This window comes from Tamandua tetradactyla, chromosome 1, assembly GCF_023851605.1.
Source record: "Tamandua tetradactyla isolate mTamTet1 chromosome 1, mTamTet1.pri, whole genome shotgun sequence".
Lineage (NCBI taxonomy): Eukaryota > Metazoa > Chordata > Mammalia > Pilosa > Myrmecophagidae > Tamandua > Tamandua tetradactyla.
The window spans coordinates 177,735,740-177,759,888 of NC_135327.1; the positions used below are offsets into that span (position 1 = coordinate 177,735,740).

Genomic DNA, 24,149 nt, shown 5'->3' on the forward strand with positions numbered 1-24,149 from the left:
GCAAATCCCACAAATCATATCATTTTACTTATAAATAGTTCATTGTATATCTCTAATATAAACACTTTTAAAAACATTATTATAGTCTATTATCGCATTTAACAAAATGAACAATAATTCCTTCATATCATCTAGTAAAGAAGAGATTTCTAATATGCTCTTCTGACAGCCTACCCCATCTCTTCAAACTTCAGTTAACTCAGATCAGAATCTTTGGGTTCACTTTGAATTCCTCTCTTTCTCTCTCATTCCACATCCAATTATTTGGCAAATCCCAAACTATAACCAGGATCCACTTATTTCTCACCTTCTAGCCACAACCATTACCCTGATCCAAGCTGCCATTCTCTCCTGGATTGTTTCAATAACCTCCAAAGAGCTCACCCTGCTTGTTTACCTTGCCGCTCTTCAATCCCTTCTCAGCTTAACAACAGGTATGATCCAGCTAAAGTAAAGCTTAGATTGTAACATTCCTCTGCTCAAAACCATCCAAAGCCTTCCCATTTCACACTTAGTAAGAGTCAGATTCCTTATAAAGGATATGAAGCCCTATGTGATCTGAGTCCCAGCCACCTATCTGAGTATCTGAGCTCATATCTCATCTCTCTTTAGTTCACTCTGCTTCAGCTATTAATGACATCTTGTACCTTGAACACACTACCATGCCACTACCTCAGGACCTTTATACTTGCTGTTCTCCCTATCTAAAATGTTCATTCCCTGATATCTGTTTGCCTCACTCTCTAACTTCTTTGATGTGTCAACTTCAAAGTGAGACCTTATCTGAACACTTTCGAAAAAATAGAAACAACTTGCCCCTGAATTATCTATTCCCCTCTCTAGATTTATTTTATCTGTAACATTGTCATTATCTGACATACTATATATTTCACTTCTTACGTTATACCCCCAGCCATTAAAATGTAAGCTTCATATAGGCAAGGAGTTTTAGGTAAAATACTTGGCATATAAAAATGCTCAATAAATAACTGTTCAGTTATTTTTATATTTTATATTTTGTATTTTTGTGGTTTCTCCCAGATCTGCATCACAATTTAAAAAGCAGAATAAAAGAATGTACATCTTCCCAAAACAACAAAACTGGCATAAATTGGACAGATGATGAAAAAAGAATCTACAGGGATAAAAGAATAGCCCAGACTCAAGAAATGTTGACACATTTGCTCCCTATCATGAAAAACACTAAAAACATGAAAACTGCTCAAATAAAGCAGATATTCAACCTGAGAACCAACCGCCAAAGTCAACATCAGTAAGTCAATACAATGTTGTTATTATTAGTCTCTTAATGCATTCTTTTATAAGGAAATGTTTTCATTTCCTAGCTACTAGAACAAATTATGTTTGGCATAATAAGAATTTATTGTTATGGATTGGCATTCAGGAATTTATTGGCTCAGAGTTTCAGAGGCTAGAAAGCTTACTTCCTCCTGGGGTCTGTATCTTCTGGCTGGTTGGCAATCTTGGGGTTCCTTGGCTTTTCTGTCACATTGAAGTGCATATGACAGTATCTTCTTTCTCTTCCAAGTTACATTGACTTCCAGCTTCTGGCTACTTCCCATAGTTTCTCTTTCTCTGTCAATTTTTTTTTGCTTCAGCCATACTGGATCAAGGACTTCAGCCATACTGGATTAAGGCCCACCATCCTTCAGTTTGGGCACATCTTAACTAATAACATCTTCAAAGGTCCTGTTTACAAATGGATTCACACCCACAGGACATAGGGTTCGGATCTGAACATGATTCAGTCCCCAACAGGAAACAAGACTTATTTATTCATTTTTCTAAGAAACAAACATGGGCTCTTGAAAATTGTGCAGCTATACCCATTTGACAGAGGAACAAAAGCCTATAACCATAATAAAACACTGGTTTTGTGAAGGAGAAGGTTATCAAGCCCTATTTGATTGACTATTTGCAAAAACTATTCATTAATTTGGATCCATGGATAAGTAAATTATGAACACAGCCTGACTTGCAATTTCTCAGGTATATTTAAACCTTATAATTCTAGACAGCAACTAGAACTAGAAATAATTAACTGAGTTACTTGGCTTATATATACTAAGAGGAGAGCAGAAGAGTTGAGATGAGAATTCTTTTAAAGATATGAATATCTAATCATCTCTAAGGCCAAAAGTAAACCTGTATAAATAAAGTGAAATACAGTGACAAACTAAAAAATATAGATAATAATGCAAACATAATACTAATATTATCAACAAATTCTTGTAAAGAGCTTTCTATGTGCCAGACAGTTCTAAGTATACATATATGTGTATATCCACATGCATATATATCTGTATATACACACATTTAATCGTCACAATAACTCTATAAGTTAGGTACTGTTATTGTTTTACATTTTATGTGTGAAGAAATTGAGGTATAAAGAGGTCAAGTAACTTGTTGAAAGTCACACAGCCAATAGATGGCAGAATCTAGATTCAACCCAATAGAAACTCTGACTCCAGAGTCCTGCTGAATTTAATCACTGTGCTTTGCCATTTCTCTTTATAATATAAACTAAAAACAGAAGGCCAATATACATAATATACAAAGAGCTCCTACAAATCAACTAGAAAATTATGACTATTTTAATAGGAAAAAGAGCATAGGTATAAAACAGCAATTCAGAAAAGAAAAAATATATATAGCAAACAAACATTTTAAAATATTCACTCTCAATAAAATCCAAAGAGTGTAAATTAAAACAATGATGAAATGCCTCAATTTGCCTCTTATTGGAAGAAATTATTGACTGTGGGACTATAAACTGGTTCAGAGATTCTGGAAGGCAATCTAACTGTAGATGAAAAATCCTTAATATAATATATTCATTTTGACTAAGAAATTCTACTTCTAGGTATTTATTCTAAGGAAAAACCCTAGATAAGAGCTCAAAGGTCTGTGTAGTGATGTTCATTTCAGTATTGTTCATAAAAGTCAAAGACAGACATGGAGAAAGAAGTAATCTAAATGCCCATAGTAAAGGATTGCACAAATAAATTATGGTACATCCAGAAAATGGAATAATATGTATTTATTAAATATTGCAAGTGTATATGAATTTACATGGAAAGATGTTCACGATATTTAAGTGAATGGAAACAGGCTACAGAACAGTTTGATTTAATATGATTGCATTTATATACTGTGTGTGCCTGTGGCTACTTGTGTGCATACTGTACACATTCATAGTAAAATATTCCCTTTTATGCTTTTTCTTCCCCTAAATTTTTATTGATGGGCACTTTTTCTTTGTATAATCAGCAAAATCAATAAAATCACAAATATAGCAATCAATGGCAGTTTCTAGGAAGGTGGGATATTTCTTATTTCTTATGCTGGGAAAGAAATTGCCTGGCAGAATGGAATTAGGTCAGCTAATGAGAGAATCTGGAGTAATGTAGGCCCAGGCAAACAAGGGATCAAATATAATAAAATCAGCTAAAGACACTTTAAACAAAACACAATGGACCTAGGCAAAAAACGCTGGAAAGGAAAAATACAGATATTTTCAGGTTAAACTAAGAATTTTTCACTTGAAGACCTACTCTGAAATAATGACTAAAAGAAGTTCTTTAAACAGATAGCAAATGATAAAAGAAGAACCATGGAACCCTAGGAAAGAAAAAACACAGTAAGAAAAAATACAAGTAAATACAATAGTCTTTTCTCCTACTCTTAAGTTTTCTAAATTATGTCGATGTTTAAAGCAAAATTTATAACTGTCTGATGTGTTTCTAAATGTATATGTAAAGAAAATATACAATGTAATTTATCATAAATGGAAGAAGGTAAAGGGACATAAAGGGAGCTAAGGTTTTTGTACTTCACTCAACTGGTAAATGGCAACACCAGTAGACTTTGATGATGTATATGTAATGTAATACCTATAGCATCCATTCAAAGAATTATTTAAAAACTAGATGGTATATGGAAAAAAGTACAATCAATGCAAGTTAGGGTCTATAGCCAACAGTAACATTGTGCTACGCTTCCAATGAATGTAACAAAGGCAATATGCCAAAACTAAACGTCAACAGTGGGGAAGGGCATAGGGGAGGAGTATGGATTCTTTGTGGAAGAAAAGGAAATGTCTTCATATAGATAATGGTGGCAAAGGCATGTCTATACATATAGTCTGGATTGTATGATATATGAATAAAACTGTTTAAAAATGAACAGAGAGAAACAAGTGCTAGAGAAAATGTAGAAAAAGAGATGCACATATTCACTGTCAGTAGGGAAATAGAGGTGCAGCCCCTTGGAGGGGCAGTGTGCTGGTTTCACAAGAGGCTAGGGGTGGGGTTGCCACTTGATGCTGCAACCCCATTGCTCAGTTCCTAGAGGAACTGAGTGTGAGGACAAGAATGGACATTTGCACACTGGTGTTTAAGGAGGCCAGTGTTTGGGAGCCACAATAGATGGAGGTGGCCTAAGGGTACAATGACTGAGGAATGGAAGGGAGAACTATGGTGTATACATACAATGGACTCCTAAGCAGCCTTAAGAGGGAATTAAGTTGTGAGGCATGCAACTAGCTTTATGAAATTTAAGGATTATATGTTGAATGAAATGTCAGGAATAAAAAGACAAATATTATCATGCCACAATCATATGGACTAACTATAATATAAAACCTTGGTGAACTGAAGTCAAAAGCATGGGTTATCAGATTGGGGCCTTAACGTAAAGGGTCCTAGATTGTAAGCTCTTATAGCAGTCACATATTCAGGAGTTGTAATTGTTATTTCTAAATTCTGAGATACTGAGTTGTTTGTTTACAACCTGGTCATTCCAGAAACTTCGGGTATTTATGTGACATCTGAGATTCAGGAGTTAGAGCTCTGGGGCAAGATGACTGCCCCGGGCATAGGCAGAATTGAGCTTGTTTGAGAGCTTGTCTGGAGCCTGTGCCTTCCCCAGGAAAGGTGTGGGGCCCAGCTCAGGTGGAATTCCTCCCTCAAGGAATTCAGATCCCAGGGCCTGAAAAGTGAAGCAACTAAAGCCAGCCTACAACCTCTCCTCTGTCTCCACCATGCCCCCAGCAGGGAGAGTCTCCTGAAGTTAAAGGTACTTCATCACCTTATGCTGGTGGGACCTGCAGGCAGAAAAAAGTGCCACGTACTAGGCAGGACAGGAAAAATTCAGTCCAGAGACTTCATAGAAAATCCTTTTAATCTACTGGGTCTCACCCTCAGGGAAAACTGATGCAGGTGACTCTTTCCTCCTGAGAGGAGACCAGTTTGGTCTGGAAAAATCTGGCTGGGGTCTATAATACCTAAGTATGGGTGAAAGGCACCATACAGGCAGGGTAAGAAACAAAAAAACAAGAACTGAAAAATTCTGATCTATTAAACAAAACCTAAACTAGAGGACTAGAATAAGCTGAACTGAATGTCAAAGAACAAATAGACAACAAAGTCATCCAGCAAGAAAATCCTAGGAAAAAAAAAGTGAAAACAATCTCCAGAATAAACTAATTAAGGTAATTAAATGCCTAGATGCCAACAAAAAATAATGAGTCATACTAGGAAAATTGAAGAAATGGCCCAGTCAAAGGAACAAACCAACAATTCAAATGAGATGCAGGAGTTGAAAGAATTAATTCAGAATGTTCAGACATGGAAAACCTCATCAAAAATCAAATCAATGAATTGAGGGAAGTTATAAAGAAGGCAAGGAATGACCAAAAAGAAGAAATCAAAAGTCTGAAAAAACAAATCATAGAGCTTATGGGAATGAAAGGCACAGTAGAAGAGATGAAAAAAATAATGGAAACCTACTATGTCAGATTTCATGAAGCAGAAGATAGGATTAGTGAACTGGAGGAAGGGACATCTAAAATCTGACAAGCAAAATTAAATGTAGGGAAAAGAATGGAAAAATATGAATGGGGATTCAGGGAATTGAATGACAATATGAAGCACATGAATATACATGTTGTGGGTGTTCCAGAAAAAGAAGAGAAGGGAAAAGGAGGAGAAAAACTAATGGAGGAAATTATCACTGAAAATTTCCCAACTCTTATGAAAAACTTAAAATTAAAGATCCAAGAAGTGCAGCATACCCCAAATAGATTAGATCCAAATAGACATACTCCAAGACACTTAGTAATCAGAATGTCAGATGTCAAAGAAAAAGAGAATCTTGAAAGCAGCAAGAGAAAACAATCCATCACATACAAGGGAAGTCCAATAAGTCTATGTGTAGATTTCTTAGCAGAAACCATAGAGGTGAGAAGACAGTGGGATGATAGATTTAAGATACTAAAAGAGAAAAATTGCCAACCAAGAATTCTATATCCAGCAAAATTGTCCTTCAAAAATGAGGGGGAAATTAAAACATTTGCAAACAAAAATTCATGAGAGAATTAATGACCAAGAGACCAGCTCTACAAGAATTACTAAAGGGAGCACTAGAGACAGATAAGAAAAGACAGCAGAGAGAGATGTGGAGAAGAGTATAGAAATGAAGGCTATCAGTAAAGGTAAAAAGAAGAAAAATTAGATGTGATATATAAAATCCAAAAGGCAAAATGATAGAAGAAAGTACTGCCCATATATTAATAATGCTAAATGTTAATGGATTAAACTCCCCAATCAAAAGACATAGACTGGCAGAATGGATTAAAAAACAGGACCCATCTATATGCTGTCTACAGGAAATGCATCTTAGACCCAAGGATAAACATAGGTTGAAAGTGAAAGGTAGGGAAAAGATATTCTATGCAAATAACAATCAGAAAAGAGCAGGAGTAGCTATACTAATATCCAACAAATAAGACTTCAAATGTAAAACAGTTAAAAGAGACAAAGAAGGACACTATGTATTTAATAAAAGGAACAATTCAACAAGAAGACATAACAATCATAAATATTTATGCACCGAGCCAGAATGCTCCAAAATATATGAGGTAAACACTGAAAAGAGAAATGGACACATCTACCATAATAGTTGGAGACTTCAATTCCACACTCTCATCAATGGACAGAACATCTAGACAGAAGATCAATAAAGAAACAGAGAATTTGAATAATACAATAAATGAGCTAGACTTAACAGACTTATATAGAACATTACACCCCACAACTGCAGGATACACCTTCTTTTCAAGTGTTTATGTATCAATCTCAAGGCTAGACCATATGCTGGGTCACAAAGCAAGTCTCAATAAATTTAAAAAGATTGAAATCATACAAAACACTCTCAGATCATAAAGAAATGAAGCTGGAAATCAATAATAGACAGAGTGCCAGAAAAATCACAAATAAATGGAGGCTCAACAACACACTCTTAAAAAAACAGTGGGTCAAGGAAAAAATTACAAGAGAAATCAGTAAATATCTTGAGGCAAATGAAAATGAAAATACAACATATCAGAATTTATGGGATGCAGCAAAGGCAGTGCTAAGAGGGAAATTTATTGCCCTAAATGCGTATATCAAAAAAGAAGAGGACTTCCGGAGAAGATGGCGGCTTAGTAAGATGCGCTGATCTTAGTTCCTCCTCCAGAACAGCTACTAGGGGAGTAGAAAAGATACAGAACAGCTCCCAGAGGCAGGACAGATATCAAAAAGACAGAGTACCCCATCCTGGAACAGCTGACTGGCTGAGAGAACCCGCTCTGGTGAGATCGCCGAGGGGCGCGGGCTTCACGGGTGGGGCGGCAAGCAGCCGGAGTCCCTCCCTTCCTCCTTCCCAGGCCAGCTGGCAGAATTGGGCAGGTGGTCCCCTCAAGCTGTGGCGGCTGGCACCCCCACCACGCGCAGCCCCCCGGACCAACTGAGAGACTTGGATCGGAAATCCCCAGGCCGTGGAGAACGGTGACCGGGGGGTCCCTTCCAAATACGTGATTCCCCGGTCCAGCTGGGAACGGTGCACTCTCCCGGGCCGCGGCGGCCGGTGCCCTTCCGCCACGCTTAGCGCCCTGGGCTGACTAGGAAATTCGGACGGGCGCTCTCACGGGCTGCGGCGGCCAACGACCCTCCCTGCGTTTGGACCCCTGGGCCGGCTGGCACTCTTCCAAGCCGCTTCGGCTGGCGAACCTCCCCCACGGTGAGAGTTTTCCAAAGTTAAAGGACCCACAGCACCTTTTACTGGTGGGACCCGCAGACAAACGTGTGCCACGAGCGCCACCTACTGGGCAGGATAAGAAAAACAGGACCCAGAGATTTCACAGAAAATTTTTTCAACCTATTGGGTCCAACACCCAGGGAAATCTGACTAAATGCCCAGACACCAGCAGAAGATAACGGATCACGCTCAGAAAATTGAAAATATGGCCCAGTGAAAGGAACAAACCAATAGTTCAAATGAGATACAGGAGTTGAGACAACTAATGCTGAATATACGAACAGAAATGGAAAACCTCTTCAAAACCGAAATCAATAAATTGAGGGAGGACATGAAGAAGACATGGGCTGAACATAAAGAAGAAATAGAAAAACTGAAAAAACAAATCACAGAACTTATGGAAGTGAAGGATAAAGTAGAAAAGATGGAAAAAACAATGGATACCTACAATGATAGATTTAAAGAGACAGAAGATAGAATTAGTGATTTGGAGGATGGAACATCTGAATTCCAAAAAGAAACAGAAACTATCAGGAAAAGAATGGAAAAATTTGAACAGGGTATCAGGGAACACAAGGACGATATGAACCGCACAAATATACGTGTTGTGGGTGTCCCAGAAGGAGAAGAGAAGGGAAAAGGAGGAGAAAAACTAATGGAAGAAATTATCACTGAAAATTTCCCAACTCTTATGAAAGATCTAAAATGACAGATCCAAGAAGTGTAGCGCATCCCAAAGAGATTAGACCCAAATAGGCATTCTCCAAGACACTTACTAGTTAGAATGTCAGAGGTCAAAGAGAAAGAGAGGATCTTGAAAGCAGCAAGAGAAAAGCAATCCATCACATGCAAGGGAAACCCAATAAGACTATGTGTAGATTTCTCAGCAGAAACCAGGGAAGCTAGAAGACAGTGGGATGATATATTTAAATTACTAAAAGAGAAAAACTGCCAACCAAGTCTCCTATATCCAGCAAAATTGTCCTTCAAAAATGAGGGAGAAATTAAAACATTCTCAGAGAAAAAGTCACTGAGAGAATTTGTGACCAAGAGACCAGCTCTGCAAGGAATACTAAAGGGAGCACTAGAGTCAGATACAAAAAGACAGAAGAGAGAGGTATGGAGAAGAGTGTAGAAAGAAGGAAAATCAGATATGATATATATAATACAAAAGGCAAAATGGTAGAGGAAAATAGTATCCAAACAGTAATAACACTAAATGTTAATGGACTGAATTCCCCAATCAAAAGACATAGATGGGCAGAATGGATTAAAAAACAGGATCCTTCTATATGCTGTCTACAGGAAACACATCTTAGACCCAAAGATAAACATAGGTTGAAAGTGAAAGGTTGGGAAAAGATATTTCATGCAAATAACAACCAGAAAAGAGCAGGAGTGGCTACACTAATATCCAACAAATTAGACTTCAAATGTAAAACAGTTAAAAGAGACAAAGAAGGATACTATCTACTAATAAAAGGAACAATTAAACAAGAAGACATAACAATCATAAATATTTACGCACCGAACCAGAATGCCCCAAAATACGTGAAGAATATACTGCAAACACTGAAAAGGGAAATAGATACATATACCATAATAGTTGGAGACTTCAATTCACCACTCTCATCAATGGACAGAACATCTAGACAGAGGATCAATAAAGAAATAGAGAATCTGAATATTACTATAAATGAGCTAGACTTAATAGACATTTATAGGACATTACATCCCACAACAGCAGGATACACCTTTTTCTCAAGTGCTCATGGATCATTCTCAAAGATAGACCATATGCTGGGTCACAAAGCAAGTCTTAACAAATTTAAAAAGATTGAAATCATACACAACACTTTCCCGGATCATAAAGGAATGAAGTTGGAAATCAATAATAGGCGGAGTGCCAGAAAATTCACAAATGCGTGGAGGCTCAACAACACACTCTTAAACAACGAGTGGGTCAAAGAAGAAATTGCAAGAGAAATTAGTAAATACCTCGAGGCGAATGAAAATGAAAACACAACATATCAAAACTTATGGGACACAGCAAAGGCAGTGCTAAGAGGGAAATTTATTGCCCTAAATGCCTATATCAGAAAAGAAAAAAAGGCAAAAATTCAGGAATTAACTGTCCACTTGGAAGAACTGGAGAAAGAACAGCAAACTAATCCCAAAGCAAGCAAAAGGAAAGAAATAACAAAGATTAGAGCAGAAATAAATGAAATTGAAAACATGAAAACAATAGAGAAAATCAATAAGACCAGAAGTTGGTTCTATGAGAAAATCAATAAGATTGATGGGCCCTTAGCAAGATTGACAAAAAGAAGAACAGAGAGAATGCAAATAAATAAGATCAGAAATGAAAGAGGAGACATAACTACCGACCTCACAGAAATAAAGGAGGTAATAACAGGATACTATGAACAACTTCACGCTAATAAATACAACAATTTAGATGAAATGGACGGGTTCCTGGAAAGACATGAACAACCAACTTTGACTCAAGAAGAAATAGATGACCTCAACAAACCAATCAGAAGTAAAGAAATTGAATTAGTCATTCAAAACCTTCCTAAAAAGAAAAGTCCAGGACCAGACGGCTTCACATGTGAATTCTATCAAACATTCCAGAAAGAATTAGTACCTACTCTCCTCAAACTCTTCAAAAAAATCGAAGCAGAGGGAAAGCTACCTAATTCATTCTATGAATCCAACATCACCCTCATACCAAAACCAGGCAAAGATATTACAAAAAAAGAAAACTACAGACCAATCTCTCTAATGAATATGGATGCAAAAATCCTCAACAAAATTCTAGCAAATCGAATTCAACAACACATTAAAAGAATTATACATCATGACCAAGTAGGATTCATCCCAGGTATGCAAGGATGGTTCAACATAAGAAAATCAATTAATGTAATATACCATATCAACAAATCAAAGCAGAAAAATCGCATGATCATCTCAATTGATGCAGAGAAGGCATTTGACAAGATTCAACATCTTTTCCTGTTGAAAACACTTCAAAAGATAGGAATACAAGGGAACTTCCTTAAAATGATAGAGGGAATATAAAAAACCAACAGCTAATATCATCCTCAATGGGGAAAAATTGAAAACTTTCCCCCTAAGATCAGGAACAAGACAATGATGTCCACTATCACCACTATTATTCAACATTGTGTTGGAGGTTCTAGCCAGAGCAATTAGACAAGAAAAAGAAATACAAGGCATCAAAATTGGAAAGGAAGAAGTAAAACTATCACTGTTGGCAGACGATATGATACTATACGTCGAAAACCCGGAAAAATCCACAACAAAACTACTAGAGCTAATAAATGAGTACAGCAAAGTAGCAGGTTACAAGATCAACATTCAAAAATCTGTAGCATTTCTATACACTAGTAATGAACAAACTGAGGGGGAAATCAAGAAACGAATCCCATTTACAATTGCTACTAAAAGAATAAAATGCCTAGGAATAAATTTAACTAAAGAGACAAAAAGCCTATATAAAGAAAACTACAAAAAACTGTTAAAAGAAATCACAGAAGACCTAAATAGATGGAAGGGCATACCGTGTTCATGGATTAGAAGACTAAATATAGTTAAGATGTCACTCCTACCTAAATTGATTTACAGATTCAATGCAATACTGATCAAAATCCCAACAACTTATTTTTCAGAAATAGAAAAACCAATAAGCAAGTTTATCTGGAAGGGCAGGTTGCCCCGAATTGCTAAAAAACATCTTGAGGAAAAAAAATGAAGCTGGACGTCTCGTGCTGCCTGACTTTAAGGCATATTATGAAGCCACAGTGGTCAAAACAGCATGGTATTGGCATAAAGATAGTTATATCGATCAATGGAATCGAATAGAGTGCTCAGATATAGACCCTCTCATCTATGGACATTTGATCTTTGATAAGGCAGTCAAGCCAACTCACCTGGGACAGAACAGTCTCTTCAATAAATGGTGCCTAGAGAACTGGATATCCATATGCAAAAGAATGAAAGAAGACCCATCTCTCACACCCTATACAAAAGTTAACTCAAAATGGATCAAAGATCTAAACATTAGGTCTAAGACCATAAAACAGTTAGAGGAAAATGTTGGGAGATATCTTATGAAACTTACAATTGGAGGTGGTTTTATGGACCTTAAACCTAAAGCAAGAGCACTGAAGAAATAAATAAATAAATGGGAGCTCCTCAAAATTAAACACTTTTGTGCATCAAAGAACTTCATCAAGAAAGTAGAAAGACAGCCTACACAATGGGAGACAATATTTGGAAATGACATATCAGATAAAGGTCTAGTATCCAGAATTTATAAAGAGATTGTTCAACTCAACAACAACAAAAAGACAGCCAACCCAATTACAAAATGGTAAAAAGATTTGAACAGACACCTATCAGAAGAGGAAATACAAATGGCCAAAAGGCACATGAAGAGATGCTCAATGTCCCTGGCCATTAGAGAAATGCAAATCAAAACCACAATGAGATATCATCTCACACCCACCAGAATGGCTATTATCAACAAAACAGAAAATGACAAGTGCTGGAGAGGATGTGGAGAAAGAGGCACACTTATCCACTGTTGGTGGGAATGTCAAAGGGTGCAACCACTGTGGAAGGCAGTTTGGCGGTTCCTCAAAAAGCTGAATATAGAATTGCCATACGACCCAGCAATACCATTGCTGGGTATCTACTCAAAGGACTTAAGGGCAAAGACACAAACAGACATTTGCACACCAATGTTTATAGCAGCGTTATTTACAATTGCAAAGAGATGGAAACAGCCAAAATGTCCATCAACAGACGAGTGGCTAAACAAACTGTGGTATATACATACGATGGAATATTATGCAGCTTTAAGACAAGATAAACTTATGAACCATGTAATAACATGGATGGACCTAGAGAACATTATGCTGAGTGAGTCTAGCCAAAAACTAAAGGACAAATACTGTATGGTCTCACTGATGTGAACCGACATTCGAGAATAAACCTGGAATATGTCATTGGTAACAGAGTCCAGCAGGAGTTAGAAACTGGGTAAGATAATGGGTAATTGGAGCTGAAGGGATACAGACTGTGCAACAGGACTAGATACAAAAACTCAAAAATGGACAGCACAATAATACCTAATTGAAAAGTAATCATGTTAAATCACTGAATGAAGCTGCATCTGAGCTATAGGTTTTTTTTTTTTTTTTTACTATTATTGTTACTTTTATTTTTTTCTCTATATTAACATTCTATATCTTTTTCTGTTGTGTTGCTAGTTCTTCTAAACCGATGCAAATGTACTAAGAAACGATGATCATGCATCTATGTGATGATGTTAAGAATTACTGATTGCATATGTAGAATGGTATGATTTCTTAATTTTGGGTTAATTTCTTTTTTTCCATTAATTAATAAAAAAAAAAAGAAGAAGAAAGAGCAAAAATCAAGGAATTAACCGTCCACTTGGAAGAACTAGAGAAAGAATGGCAAACTAACCCCAAAGCAGCAAGCAAAAGGAAAGAAATAATGATGATTAGAGCAGAAATAAATGTGACAACATGAAAATAATCGAGAAAATCAACAAAACCAGAATTTGGTTCTATAAGAAAATCAATAAGATTGATGGCCCCTTAGCGATGTTGACAAAAAGAAGAAGAGAGAGGATGCAAATAAATAAAATCAGAAATGGAAGAGGAGACATAACCACTGACCCCACAGAGATAAAGAAAGTAATGAGAGGATACTATGAACAACTTTATGCTAATAAACTACACAATGTAGATGAAATGGACAACTTCCTAGAAAGACATGAACAACCAACATAGACTTGAGAAGAAATAGATGACCTCAACAAACTAATCACAAGTAAAGAAATTGAATCAGTCATTAAGAAGCTCCCCAAATAGAAAAGTCCAGGACCAGATGGCTTCACATGTGAATTCTACCAAACATTCAAGAAAGAATTAGTACCAATCCTGCTCAAACTCTTCAAAAATACTGAAGAGGAGGGAAAGTTAACTAACTCATTCTACGAAGCCAACATCACCCTCATACCAAAGCCAGACAAAGATATTACAAGAAAACTACAGACCAATCTCTCTCTAATGAATATAGATGCAAAAATTCTCAACAAAATTCTAGCAAATCGAATCTAGCAGCACATTAAAAAAATTACACACCATGTCCAGGTATGCAAGGATGGTTCAACATAAGAAAATCAATTAATGTAATACACCATATTAACAAATCAAAGCAGAAAAACCACATGATCATCTCAATTGATGCAGAAAAGGCATTTGACAAAATTCAACATCCTTTCTTGTTGAAAACACTTCAAAGGATAGGAATAGAAGGGAACTTCCTCAACATAATAAAGGAAATATATGAAAAACCCACAGCTAACATCATCCTCAATGGGGAACAACTGAAAACTTTTCCCCTAAGATCAGGAACAAGACAAGGATGTCCACTATCACCATTGTTATTCAACATTGTGTTGGAAGTTCTAGCCAGAGCAATTAGACAAAAAAAAGAAATACAAGGCATCAAAATTGGAAAGGAAGAAGTAAAACTCTCACTGTTTGCAGATGATATGAACCACTAGAGCTAATAAATGAGTACAGCAAAGTAACAGGTTACAAGATCAACACTCAAAAATCTGTAGTGTTTCTATACACTAGTAATGAACAATCTGAGGGGGAAATCAAGAAAAAAATTCCATTTACAATTGCAACCAAAAGAATAAAATATTTAGGAATAAATTTAACTAAAAATACAAAAGACCTATACAAAGAAAACTATAAGAAATTGTCAAAAGTAATCACAGAAGATCTAAATAAATGGAAGGGCATATTGTGTTCATGGATTGGAAGACTAAATATAGTTAAGATGTCAATTCTACCTAAATTGACTTACAGATTCAATGCAATACCAATTAAAATTCCAAAAGCTTACTTTTCAGAAATAGAAAAATCAATAACCAAATTTATCTGGAGGGGCAGGGTGTCCCAAATAGCCAAAAATATCCTCAGAAAGAAAAATAAAGTTAGAGGCCTCATGCTACCTGACTTTAAGGCATATTATGAAGCTATAGTGGTCAAAACAGCATGGTACTGGTATAAAGATAGATACACTGACCAATGGTATCAAATAAAGTGTTCAGATATAGACCCTCTCATCTATGGACAATTGATCTTTGATAAGGCAGTCAAGCCAACTCATCTGGGACAGAACAGTCTCTTCAATAAATGGTGCCTAGAGAACTGGATATCCACATGCAAAAGAATGAAAGAGGACTGAAGGGATGCAGATTGTGCAACAGGACTGAATATAAAAAGTCAGAAATGGACAGCACAATACTACCTAACTGTAATATAATTATGCTAAAACACTGAATGTAGCTGCATGTGAGAATGATAGAGGGAGGAGGACTGGGGGCACAAATGAAATCGGAAAGAAAGATAGATGTTAAAGATTGAGATGGTATAATCTGGAATGCCTAGAGTGTATAATAATAGTGACTAAATGTACAAATTTTAAAAATGTTTTTGCATGAGGAAGAACAAAGGAATGTCATTACTGCAGGGTGCTGAAAATAGATGGTAATTAATATTTTAAAATCTCACCTTATGTGTGAGACTAAAGCAAAAAAACGTTTATTTGGTACAAATTTTTTTTTGACTAGTGCATTTCCTAATATAACTTATGTAGATAGTTTGATTGAACACCATAAGTACTTGGAATCTCAGGTAGGATGTGAGATTTTGTTGGTTTGTCCAGAGTGATGCACCAATGAATCCCAGAGTGATGCGATCAGTGAGTGGAAAAGTATTTACAAAGTCCCCTTCGGGGAATGGTGAGAATGTGGAGAAATTCAACTTCCCCAAGTTCAATTCTTGATATTCTCACAAGCAGTGTGGCCAACCAAAGCTATAGGCTGAGCCCCCAGTCTTGGGGTTTGTTCATATGAAACTTAACCCCACAAAGGATAGGTCAAGTCTACTTAAAATTTAAGTCTAAAAGTCACCCCCAAGAGAGCTGCTTTTGTTGCTCAGATGTGGCCTCTTTCTCCAGCCAACACAACAAGCAATCTCACCACCCTCCCCCTGTCTACGTGGGACATGACTCCCAGGGGTGTGGACCTTCCTGGCAATGTGGGACAGAAATCCTAGAATGAGCTGAGACCCAGCATCAGGGGATTGAGAAAACCTTCTCTACCAAAAGGGGGAAGAGTGAAATGAGACAAAGTGCCAATGGCTGAGAGATTCCAAACAGAGTCAAGAGGTTATCCTGGAGGTTATTCTTACGTATTAAGTAGATATCACCTTGTTATTCAAGGTGTAATGGAGAGGCTGGAGGGAACTGCCTGAAAATGTAGAGCTGTGTTCCAGTAGCCATGTTTCTTGAGGATGATTGAATAATGATATAACTTTCACAATGTGACTGTGTGATTGTGAAAACCTTGTGTCTGATGCTCCTTTTATCTACCTTGTCAACAGACAAGTAGAACATATGGAATAAAAATAAGTAATAGGGGGAACAAATGTTAAAATAATTTTACTTTGAAATGCTAATGAAGATGAGTGGTAAGGGGTATGGTATATATAATCTTTTTTTTCTGTTTTTGTTTTATTTCTTTTTCTGTTATCTTTTTACTTCTTTTTCTGAATTGATGCAAATGTTCTAAGAAATGATGAATATGCAACTATGTGATGATATTGTGAATTACTGATTATATATGTTAATGCTTTAGTTCGTTTGTTAAATATTTTTTAATTAATAAATAAATTTTCAAAAAAAGAATGGAAGAGGATCCATATCTCACACCCTATACAAAAATTAACTCAAAATGGATCAAAGACCTAAACATTAAATCTAAAACCATAAAACTTTAAGAAGAAAATGCGGGAAATGTCTTATCATTCTTATAATAGGAGGCAGTTTCCTAGACCGTATACCCAAAGCACAAGCATTAAAGAGAGAAAGAAAGAAATGGGAAGTCCTCAAAATTAAACACTTTTGTGCATCAAAGATCTTTGTCAAGAAGTAAAAAGACAGCCTACACAAGGAGACAATATTTGGAAATGATATATCAGATAAAAATCTAGTATCCAGAATATATAAAGAGATTGTTCAACTCAACAACAAAAAGACAGACAACCCAATTACAAAATGGACAAAAGACATGAACAGACACTTCTCAGAAGAGAAAATACAAATGGCCAAAAGGCACATGAAAAGATGCTCAACTTCCCTGGCTATTAGGGAAATGCAAATCAAAACCACAATGATATATCATCTCACACCCACCAGAATGACCATTATCAATAAAACAGAAAATGACAAGTACTGGAGAAGATGTGGAGAAAGAGGCACACTTATCCACTGTTGGTGGGAATGTCAAATGGTACAACTGCTGTGGGAGGTAGTGTGGTGGTTCCTCAGGAAGTTAAGTATAGAATTGCCATATGACCCAGTAATACAATTGCTAGGTATCTACTCAGAGGACATGAGGGGAAGAACACAAACGGACATTTGCACACCAACGTTTATAGAAGCATTATTTACAATTGTGAAGAAATGGAAACTACCAAAATGTCCATCAACAAATGAGTGGCTAAGCAAGCTGTGTTGTATACATACAATGGAATATTATGCAGCTATAAAACAGCACAAAGTCATGAAGCATGTAACAACATGAATGGACCTTAAGGACATTATGCTGAGTGAGATTATCCAGAAACAAAAGGACAAATACTGTATGGTCTCACTAATATGAACTGACATTACAGAATGAACTTGGAGAATTTCAGTTCGTAACAGAGACCATCAGTAGTTAGAAATAGGGTAGGTATTGAGTAATTGGAGCTGAAGGAATACAGACTGTGCAATAGGACTGATTGTAAAAATTCAGAAATGGATAGCACAATACTACCTAACTATAAAACAATAATGTTAGAACACTGAACGAAGCTGAATGTGAGGGAGGAGGGATAGAGGGAGGAGGCCTAGGTGCACAAATGAAATCAGAAGGAAAGATAGACAATAAAAACTGAGATGGTATAATCTAGGAATGCCTAAAGTGTATAATGATAGTGACTAAATGTGCAAATTTAAAAATGTTTCTGCATGGGGAAGAACAAAGGAATGTCAATAATGCAGGATATTGAAAATACATGGCAATTAACATTTTAAAACTTTAACATATGTGTGAGACAAGCAAAAAATGTTATTTGGTACAAAATTTACATTTTGACTCATGCATTTCCTAATTTAACTTTTGTGGACAGCTTAATCAAATGCCTTAGTACTTGGAACCTTGAGTAGGGCATGAGATTTTGTAGGTTTGTCCAGAATGATGCCCAGATAAATGCCAGAGTGATTTGAACCGTGAATAGGGAAGTATTTGCAGAGTCCCCTAGGGGGAATGGTGAGAAAGATGGAAAATTCAACCTTCCCAAGTGGAGAATTCTTGATATTCTCACAGGCAGTGGGGACAGCTAAAGCAATAGGCCAAGCCTCCAATCTTGGGGTTTGTTCATATGAAATTTAATCCCGCAAAGGATAGGCTAAACCTACTTAAAATTAGGCCTAAGAGTCACCCCCAAGAGAACCTCTTCTGTTGCTCAGAGAAGGCCTCTCTCTCTCTCAGCCGACACAGCAAGCAAACTAATTGCCCTCCCCCTCTCTATGTGGGACATGATTCCCAGGGGTGTGGAACTTCCTGGCAACGTGGAACAGAAATCCTAGAATGAGCTGGAATGCAGCATCAAAGGATTGAGAAAATCTTCTTGATCAAAAGGGGGAAGAGAAAAATGAGACAAAATAAAGTGTCAGTGGCTGAGAGATTCCAGAGTCGAGAGGTTATCCTGGAGGTTATTCTTACACATTAAACAGATATCACCTTTTTAGTTAAGGTGTAACAGAGAGGCTGGAGGGAACGGCCTGAAAATGTGGAGCTGTGCTCCAGTGGCCATGTTGCTTGAAGATGATTATATGATGATATGGCTGTCTCAGTGTGACTGTGTGGTTGTGAGAGCCTTGTGTCTGATGCTCCTTTTGTCTACCTTATCAATGGACAAGTAAAACATATGGATTAAAAATAAATAAATAATAGGGGGAATAAATTTTAAAATAAATTTAGTAGATTGAAATGCTGGTGATCAGTGAAGGGGGGGTGTGGAGTATGGTATGTATGAATTTTTTTTCTGTTTTCTTTTTATTGCTTTTTCTGAATTGATGCAGATGTTCTAAGAAATGATGATGATATATATATATACAACTATGTGAGGATAGTGTGAGTTATTAATTATATAACAAGAATGGAATGACTTTCTCCACCGGCCCGCCACACGGCGCCCACGCCCCGCAGCAGCCGAGCCGCCCGCCCTCCTTCTCCCCTCTCTTTCTCCGCCGGCCCGCCGCGCGGCGCCCACACCCCACAGCAGCCGAGCCGCAGGCCCTCCTTCTCCCCCCTCCTCCCCCTCCTGCTCCGGCTGCTCTCCAACCACCACGGTGCCCTCTTCCCCCACCTTCACCATGCTCCTCCGCCACCAGCCTCGACAGCCTTGCCGCCCTCACCTTTCCTCCTCCAGAACAGCTACTGGGGGAGTGGAGATAATACAGAGCAGCTCCCGGAGCCACGAGGGAGATCAAAGGGACAGCATACCCCATCCTGGAACGGCTGACTATCTGGGAGAACCAGCTCCGGTGAGATCACCAAGGGGCACGGGCTTTCCTGGGTGGGACGACAAGTGACCGGAGTCCCTCCCTTCCACCTTCCCAGGCCAGCTGGTAGAATTGGACAGGCGGTCCCCTTAGGCCGCGGCGGCTGGTGCCCCCACCACACGAGGCCCCCCGGAACAACTGAGATAGTTGGGTCGGAAATCCCCAGACTGCGGAGAACAGTGACCGGGGGATCCCTTCCAAACACGTGACACCCCCGTCGGCTGGGAACAGTGCACTCTCCCGGGCTGCGACAGCTGGCGCCCTCCCGCCACGCTTGGTGCCCCGGGCCGACTAGCTAATTTGGCCGGACGCTCTCCTGTGCTGCGACGGCCGGCGACCCTCCCTGCATTCGGAACCCCAGGCCGGCTGGCATTCTTCCAAGACGCTTCGGCTGCCGAACCTCCCCTACGGCGAGAATTTTCCAGAGTTAAAGGACCCACAGCAACTTTCACTGGTGGAACCCATAGACAAACGTGTGCCACGAGCACCACCTACTGGGCAGGATAAGAAAAACAGAACCCAGAGATTGCACAGAAAAATCTTTCAACCTGTGGGGTCGAACACCCGGGGAAATCTGACTAAATGCCCAGACGCCAGCAGAAGATAACGGATCACGCTCAGAAAATTGAACATATGGCCCAGTCAAACGAAGAAACCAATAGTTCAAATGAGATACAGGAGCTGAAATAACTAATGCTGAATATACGAACAGAAATGGAAAACCTCTTCAAAAATGAAACCGATAATTTGAGTGAGGACATGAAGAAGACATGGGCTGAACATAAAGAAGAAATAGAAAAACTGAAAAAACAAATCACAGAACTTATGGAAGTGAAAGATAAAGTAGAAAAGATGGAAAAAACAATGGATACCTACAATGACAGATTTAAAGAAACAGAAGGCAGAATTAGTGATTTGGAGGATGAAACATCTGAATTCCAAAAAGAAACAGAAACTATCTGGAAAAGAATGGAAAAATTTGAACAAGGTATCAGGGAACTCAAGGACAATGTGAACCGTACAAATATACATGTAGTGGGTATCCCAGAAGGAGAAGAGAAGGGAAAAGGAGGAGAAAAACTAATGGAAGAAATTATCACTGAAAATTTCCCAACTCTTATGAAAGACCTAAAATTACAGATCCAAGAAGTGCAGCGCACCCCAAAGAGATTAGACACAAATAGGCGTTCCCCAAGACACTTACTAGTTAGAATGTCAGAGGTCAAAGAGAAAGAGAGGATCTTGAAGGCAGCGAGAGAAAAACAATCCGTCACATACAAGGGAAACCCAATAAGACTATGTGTAGATTTCTCAGCAGAAACCATGGAAGCTAGAAGACAGTGGGATGATATATTTAAGTTACTAAAAGAGAAAAACTGCCAGCCAAGCCTCCTATATCCAGCAAAATTGTCCTTCAAAAATGAGGGAGAAATTAAAACATTCTCAGAGAAAAAGTCACTAAGAGAATTTGTGACCAAGAGACCAGCTCTGCAAGAAATACTAAAGGAAGCACTAGAGTCAGATACAAAAAGACAGAAGAGAGAGACATGGAGAAAAGTGTAGAAAGAAGGAAAGTCAGATATGATATATATAATACAAAAGGCAAAATGGTAGAGGAAAATATTATCCAAACAGTAATAACTCTAAATGTCAATGGACTGAATTCCCCAATTAAAAGACATAGACTGGCAGAATGGATTAAAAAACAGGATCCTTCTATATGCTGTCTACAGGAAACACATCTTAGAACCAAAGATAAATATAGGTTGAAAGTGAAAGGTTGGGAAAAGATATTTCATGCAAACAACAACCAGAAAAGAGCAGGAGTGGCTATACTAATATCCAACAAATTAGACTTCAAATGTAAAACAGTTAAAAGAGACAAAGAAGGACACTATATACTATTAAAAGGAACAATTAAGCAAGAAGACATAACAATCATAAATATTTACGCACCGAACCAGAATGCCCCAAAATACGTGAGGAATACACTGCAAACACTGAAAAGGGAAATAGACACATATACCATAATAGTTGGAGACTTTAATTCACCACTCTCATCAATGGACAGAACATCTACACAGAGGATCAATAAAGAAATAGAGAACCTGAATATTACTATAAGTGAACTTGACTTAACAGACATTTTTAAGACATTACATCCCACAACAGCAGGATACACCTTTTTTTCAAGTGCTCATGGATCATTCTCAAAGATAGACCATATGCTGGGTCACAAAGCAAGTCTTAACAAATTTAAAAAGATTGAAATCATACACAACACTTTCTCGGATCATAAAGGAATGAAGTTGGAAATCAATAATAGGCGGAGTGCCAGAAAATTCATAAATACATGGAGGCTCAACAACACACTCTTAAACAACAAGTGGGTCAAAGAAGAAATTGCAAGAGAAATTAGTAAATACCTAGAGGCAAATGAAAATGAAAACACAACATATCAAAACTTATGGGACGCAGCAAAGGCAGTGCTAAGAGGGAAATTTATTGCCCTAAATGCCTTTATCAGAAAAGAAGAAAAGGCAAAAATGCAGGAATTAACTGTCCACTTGGAAGAACTGGAGAAAGAACAGCAAACTAATCCCAAAGCAAGCAAAAGGAAAGAAATAACAAAGATTAGAGCAGAAATAAATGAAATTGAAAACATGAAAACAATAGAGAAAATCAATAAGACCAGAAGTTGGTTCTATGAGAAAATCAACAAGATTGATGGGCCCTTAGTAAGATTGACAAAAAGAAGAACAGAGAGGATGCAAATAAATAAGATCAGAAATGAAAGAGGAGACATAACTACCGACCTCACAGAAATAAAGGAGGTAATAACAGGATACTATGAACAACTTTACGCTAATAAATACAACAATTTAGAAGAAATGGACAGGTTCCTGGAAAGACATGAACAACCAACTTTGACTCAAGAAGAAATAGACGACCTCAACAAACCAATCACAAGTAAAGAGATTGAATTAGTTATTCAAAAGCTCCCTAAAAAGAAAAGTCCAGGACCAGACGGCTTCACATGTGAATTCTATCAAACATTCCAGAAAGAATTAGTACCTACTCTCCTCAAACTCTTCAACATAATCGAAGTGGAGGGAAAACTACCTAATTCATTCTATGAATCCAACATCACCCTCATACCAAAACCAGGCAAAGATATTACAAAAAAAGAAAACTACAGACCAATCTCTCTAATGAATACAGATGCAAAATTCCTCAATAAAATTCTAGCAAATCGTATCCAACAACACATTAAAAGAATTATACATCATGACCAAGTAGGATTCATCCCAGGTATGCAAGGATGGTTCAACATAAGAAAATCAATTAATGTAATACACCATATCAACAAATCAAAGCAGAAAAATCACATGATCATCTCAATTGATGCAGAGAAGGCATTTGACAAGATTCAACATCCTTTCCTGCTGAAAACACTTCAAAAGATAGGAATACAAGGGAACTTCCTTAAAATGATAGAGGAAATATATGAAAAACCCACAGCTAATATCATCCTCAATGGGGAAAAATTGAAAACTTTCCCCCTAAGATCAGGAACAAGACAAGGATGTCCACTATCACCACTATTATTCAACATTGTGTTGGAAGTTCTAGCCAGAGCAATTAGGCAAGAAAAAGAAATACAAGGCATCAAAATTGGAAAGGAAGAAGTAAAACTATCACTGTTGGCAGACGATATGATACTATACGTCGAAAATCCGGAAAAATCCACAAAAAACTACTAGAGCTAATAAATGAGTACAGCAAAGTAGCAGGCTACAAGATCAACATTCAAAAATCTGTAGCATTTCTATACACTAGTAATGAACAAACTGAGGGGGAAATCAAGAAACGAATCCCATTTACAATTGCTACTAAAAGAATAAAATGCCTAGGAATAAATTTAACTAAAGAGACAAAAAGCCTATATAAAGAAAACTACAAAAAACTGTTAAAAGAAATCACAGAAGACCTAAATAGATGGAAGGGCATACCGTGTTCATGGATTAGAAGACTAAATATAGTTAAGATGTCAATCCTACCTAAATTGATTTACAGATTCAATGCAATACTAATCAAAATCCCAACAACTTATTTTTCAGAAATAGAAAAACCAATAAGCAAGTTTATCTGGAAGGGCAGGTTGCCCCGAATTGATAAAAAACATCTTGAGGAAAAAAAACGAAGCTGGAGGTCTCGCGCTGCCTGACTTTAAGGCATATTATGAAGCCACAGTGGTCAAAACAGCATGGTATTGGCATAAAGATAGATATATCGAC

The 24,149-nt window shown here is 37.5% G+C and overlaps 1 protein-coding gene and 1 long non-coding RNA gene across 24 annotated transcripts in view; one reads left to right on the forward strand and one right to left on the reverse strand.

Annotated features, from left to right (window-relative positions):
- AGBL3 (AGBL carboxypeptidase 3) overlaps nucleotides 1-24,149 on the forward strand; it is a 235,941-nt gene that overhangs the window by 204,719 nt on the left and 7,073 nt on the right. For 16 of the 18 annotated variants that reach the window (XM_077138632.1, XM_077138557.1, XM_077138649.1 and 13 more), the window contains 2 exons: nucleotides 315-434; nucleotides 1,042-1,273. In XM_077138632.1, the coding sequence (XP_076994747.1) occupies nucleotides 315-434; nucleotides 1,042-1,273 (352 nt within the window). Of the gene's footprint in view, nucleotides 1-314; nucleotides 435-1,041; nucleotides 1,274-24,149 lie in introns of those variants that run through there. The other 2 variants (XM_077138403.1, XM_077139038.1) reach the window with 2 other exon arrangements.
- The window catches only part of LOC143666278 (uncharacterized), a 139,248-nt gene that overhangs the window by 105,551 nt on the left and 9,548 nt on the right, over nucleotides 1-24,149 (reverse strand). The window lies entirely within an intron of this gene.